This window comes from Caenorhabditis briggsae (assembly GCF_000004555.2).
Source record: "Caenorhabditis briggsae complete genome, chrIV, whole genome shotgun sequence".
Taxonomy (NCBI): Eukaryota; Metazoa; Nematoda; class Chromadorea; order Rhabditida; family Rhabditidae; genus Caenorhabditis; species Caenorhabditis briggsae.
Genome location: NC_013487.2, coordinates 14157544 through 14162407, shown reverse-complemented (window position 1 = coordinate 14162407; position 4864 = coordinate 14157544). Strand labels below are relative to the sequence as shown.

Genomic DNA, 4864 nt, shown 5'->3' with positions numbered 1-4864 from the left:
ACTTCTTATGATTTAATGAAGATGTGAATTATTTCATTTATAGTGATTTCTAAGCTTTGATACTTGTTATAGTTATTCTTATTGCTTCATTTAAAATGCTTGATCATTATAAAAATGGTTCAATTGTTAAATGTAGCACACATATGGGTTTCAGTTCTGAATATTTCCTGTATTATTGTCACTAGTTCTGGTGTGGAAGAAATGCTAAACTGAAACTTTTTGGAAATTTCAAATTTTCATGAAACAGTAAAATTTTTTATAAAGAACCGGTCAATAAGATATACAAAAACGGATTTTTCAGTTGAATTTGACCATTTTCAGGAATCTGGAGCTCGGCTGTTAAGTTTCCGATCACTTTCAAATGTTTGGAGGCTATAAAACAGACTTATCGTAAAAACTCTATTACACAGCCATGGCACTCTATTGTTCGAAGGTGGTCTGAGGCGGCACTGTATTAGGGGCTGGCACTTTATTGTTCGGCGCTAATTACCTACTGAAACTCAACACAAATACTGCCCGGAGTTTCTCTCAATTCTATTAATTAATAAGAAAAACTTTGTGATCCCTCATTGAATCACTACCGTTTCGACTTTTAAAAAATTCTCCAGTACTTTCTTTGTCTCCGGGCTGTCCGAGAATTTTTTGTAAAAAATCAGAAATTCTTGAACTTTTACCCACAACGACTTGTCTCCGGCTTGGCCCAAACATCTCCGGCTTCGCCCAAACAACCCCTCTCATCCCTATGCAATTGATGGCCTCTCCATTACATCATCCTCCCCCATCCGTGATCTGGGTTTATTAACAGATTCCAACCTTAAATTCTCAGATCATATTAATCGTGTCTCCTCCCTTGCCCTTCTCCGGTGTAAACAACTCCTCAAATCCTTTAACTCCAAATCCCCCGAATTCTACCTCGCCCTTTTCAATTGCTACGTCTTGCCAATTCTTGAATATTGCTCGGTCATATTTTCCCCCCATCCTGATTCCAAATTGTCTAAAAAACTTGAGTTCCCCCTTCGTTTCTTCTCCAAAACTATTTGTCAACGTTGTAATATACCATTTTCGTCTACCCCCGGTGCCTCTTATCCTTCCAGACTCCAAATTCTCAATTTTTTCTCTTTGCGTCATAGACGCCTTAAATCTCAGTTAATGCTTCTGTACAAAATAATCAACCTCACTTCTTACATTCCCCATCCTGAATCTCATTTCCGCTTATCTAACTCTGCCCGTCGCCCCATGACTTTAATTTGCCTCAATCCCCATATTAATGATTTCTTTGCATCCACCATCCCATTTTGGAATGCCATAACTGCCAATGTACCCCAATTCCTCACCCCCGTCCCAATTTGAAAATCTCCTTGATTCTTCTATTTCTCGCTACTAGCTATTATCCTTATTTTTAACACATGTATTTTACTGTATATAATTCCTCCCTTTTCCATTATTTTTCTCTTCTTAAAGGTGGGGGGACCGGAGATTTTTCGTAGTTTTTTTGTAGCTAGAGTATGCATTCTACCGTCACGGTGTACAACGCTTAATGTCACTCTGCCTACAGCTGTCGTCCTCGCCTTTATGTATGCAATCGGGCGACCGCTTTCTCTTTCCCCGCGTAGCTCAGTCGGTAGCTGCGCCGCACCCTCAATCATCGCCCCAACAAGTTCAACTCCTCGAGGGGCACCTTTAAACGAAATTTCGAGAACATAATTTTTTTCATGTCCCCCCACCTTTAAAATTCTCCTTCGTTGAAGGTCCAGTGTCCCCATCTTTCCTGAGCGGTCTCGGTGGCAGCGGTTTGGCGGTGGTGCGGGCTGGCTGGGCTCCAATCGCTGCCTTTTTCTTATGTACTGTTGGTCACCGCTCTGAAAATAAATAAATCTAAAATCTAAATCTAAATCTAAACGACATCAAATCAGCAGTGGCACTGTTTTAGAGGCTGGCATTCAATTGTCTAATAGTTTTTACGGTATATTGGAAACTTTGTATTCACAGTATTTTTTGAAAATTCCTACCGGTTTCTGAAAGACATCCTTTTTGTTGTCCGTTTGTACTGAAAGCAGGAAAAAGGCAGGTGTTTTTCCGAAATTATTACATACAGTGGCGAGAAGTGGTAAGGAGAATTTTTTCGAACATTCATAACTTTGTTCAAAATTGCTCAATCGACTGGAAATTTTGCATAAAAGTAGTTGTAAAATCCAAAAACAAAGGTTTTCCAGGAGTTTCTTCTCCAGCAGATTTCAATGATGACAAAATAAAGGTCCGATGGGCTGATTACTGTCATAAAACAATAGAACGTCATCAAAATGTGAATAACACCATGACAATGAGAACGATGATAATAATATGATGACAATGAGTTGACTCCGCCCCTTAGAATTTTTCTTATAAATACCCGGCAGGTCCATTAGTTTTCATTCCAATTCCCCTATTATATTTAGCCGGACGATCTTCTGTATGAACGTCGGATTTATATTCTTTCTGATTTTCCTGATGTTATTCTGTTTATTCTATTCTGTTCTTCTCTCTAGAACAACCCAACCTGCGGAACAATCTTTCAACAAAACGGAACCAGCTCCAAAAATTGCCGCTAAAGTGCAATGGTCAATCGAGTCAGTGTGCAAATACGGACGCCGTTTAGATTTCTCTTCAAATGAGCCTAACGCTGTCTTTGTCATCAAAACGTTGTCTAAAGAGTGAGTGAGAACTTTGCATAGATCTAAAAATCATGATTTTTTTCAGGATACATGGATATGTCTTGTCAATGCTCACCATTCATCCACTCAAAAGAGACGAAGTCGATGATAGTGAATTGGGACCATTCTTGAACACGTTCAACAACAGTGTTAAAGCGTTTCGTAAACAGGTAAGTAGCCTTACTTATATTTTCGCCAGACTTTTTGTTGAATGTCTTAATTTCAGAATCCACATGAAGTTCTTCTATCGAAAGAGAATTCGCCCGCTCTATCGGAATGGATCATGGATACCTCCAATACAAGGAGAACGTTTTCAATTCAACGAAGAATTGCCAAACGCCCTAATTCACTTTTGTAGTAACTTTTTTTAAAATTGTTCACTTGCGTTTAAAAAAAAATTAAAAAATTCAAAATTCTTGTTTTTTTAGTTTCGCAAAAGAAATTGTTCCGTATTATTATCAGAAGGTCTCACTTTGTGACACTTCGATACTGTCCCGAATGCTCCATGTCGGTTCCGAAAGGATGCGATAAAGGCCTGCGGCATTGTGGAAGATTATGGAGCATCTCCTCAGACAACCGGATGGTCAACGTAGCTGAGCCGACCGAACGGGTTTCCGTGCACACAACAAAGGTTTCGTCGGTCTGACACACAATGCCTCAGGGTAAGTCACTAAAAATTTGAAATTGAAAACACTTCACATTTTCACTTATGACTAGCAATTCATCTTGAACTGGCTCATCTCGAAGACCAAAGTCACGTCGTCAATGCGGGCACAAAGATCATCTATATGCACCACAAAGTAGTCTGACTTCTCGATTTTTTCAAATATTTGACTATTAGCCTGACGGTTAACATCCCAAATTTTACTTGTTCTCAATAAAAGCTTGAAGGGGAGAAATTCCGTTTAAATATGACCCTCGAGGAGTTGAACTTGTGGGTGCGGCGCCGCTGAGCCATTCGGGCGAAAAGAGCGTTTTCCCGGTGGTAAACATAAGAGTGAGAACCGAATGTACACCATACTTTTAATCCGGGCCTTAATCCGGGCCTTTCGCGGGCCCTGCCATAGCTTCTTTCAGAATCAATGTTTTCGAACCAACTCAATCAGGTATGATAGAGCTCCACAAGTAGTACAAAACGGTATTATTTGGAATACTGTATCTTGTCTATGAACAGAGTTACAGAGCAAAAGGAGCAAAAAAAAGCAGGGCCCGCCCCGGGCCTTTATTTTTGGCCCCAAAATTGGCTGTTTTTATGTTTTATAAGGGGAATAAATTTAAGATTTATAAGAATTATACAAAATTTGACAAAAAAATTCAAAAAAAATTCACAGATTTTCGCAAATCCCATTTTTCTCCGTTTTCCTTCGTTTTTCATCGTTTTTGCTCAAGTTTTCGTGGTAATTAATCGAAAAAAAATTAATTGTATAATTTTTGTAATGTTTTATTGCCTGTTCGAACCATTTGGTAAATTGCTAATTTGTGATTGTTTCCTTCAATCAATGATCTAGAAAATTGTGAAAAGAAATGAGAAAAATTTCAATTACCATGAAAATTGAGGAAAATTGAGAAAAATTGGGAAAAAAACGGAAAATTGGGGTAAAAACGAAGGAATATTGAGAAACAAAGAGAAATGAAATAGAATTGAGAAAAAGTGGTATTGAGGAAAGTATCGGCCTAAATTAAGAATTAAAAACCAGAGTTTGTAAAACTTGTCAAGCTTATTTTACAGCTCTCCATTTTCAAAAAGAACAATGTGATCCTGAAGTTCCGAAATTCTCAGATTCCGAATTCTGGAATTCCAAAGTTCTGAAATTCTGAGATTTCGAAGTTTTGAAGTCCTGAGATTCTGAAATTCGGAAATTTTTAGATTCTCAGATTTTGATGTTCCGAAATTTTCAGATTCCGAAATACTGGAATTCCAAAGTTCTGAAATTCTAAGAATTCTGAGATTTTCAAGCTCTGAAGTTCAGGAATTCAGAAACTCCCTCATAAAAAAATTGTACCCCCGAATCACAAGCGTTGAACCCCTGAATGAAATGGATTGTACCCCAGAATCATTGATAGTTTGTACCCCCGAATTTTTGTACCCACGAATTTTGTACCCCCAAATCACCAATTTTGTACCCCTAAATCAGTTGTACCCCCTTGTACCCCCGAATCATTGTACCCCCCCC

General features: G+C 38.4%; 1 protein-coding gene across 1 annotated transcript; it reads left to right on the top strand.

Annotated features, from left to right (window-relative positions):
* Positions 1-2451: 2451 nt before the first annotated feature.
* On the top strand, positions 2452-3048 carry CBG03523 (the record flags this gene model as incomplete). Its single annotated transcript, XM_045236168.1, has 3 exons — positions 2452-2690; positions 2737-2860; positions 2917-3048. The coding sequence occupies 3 exons, from the start codon at positions 2452-2454 to the stop codon at positions 3046-3048; spliced, it is 495 nt and encodes a 164-aa protein (XP_045092413.1).
* Between the last annotated feature and the right edge of the window lie 1816 nt (positions 3049-4864).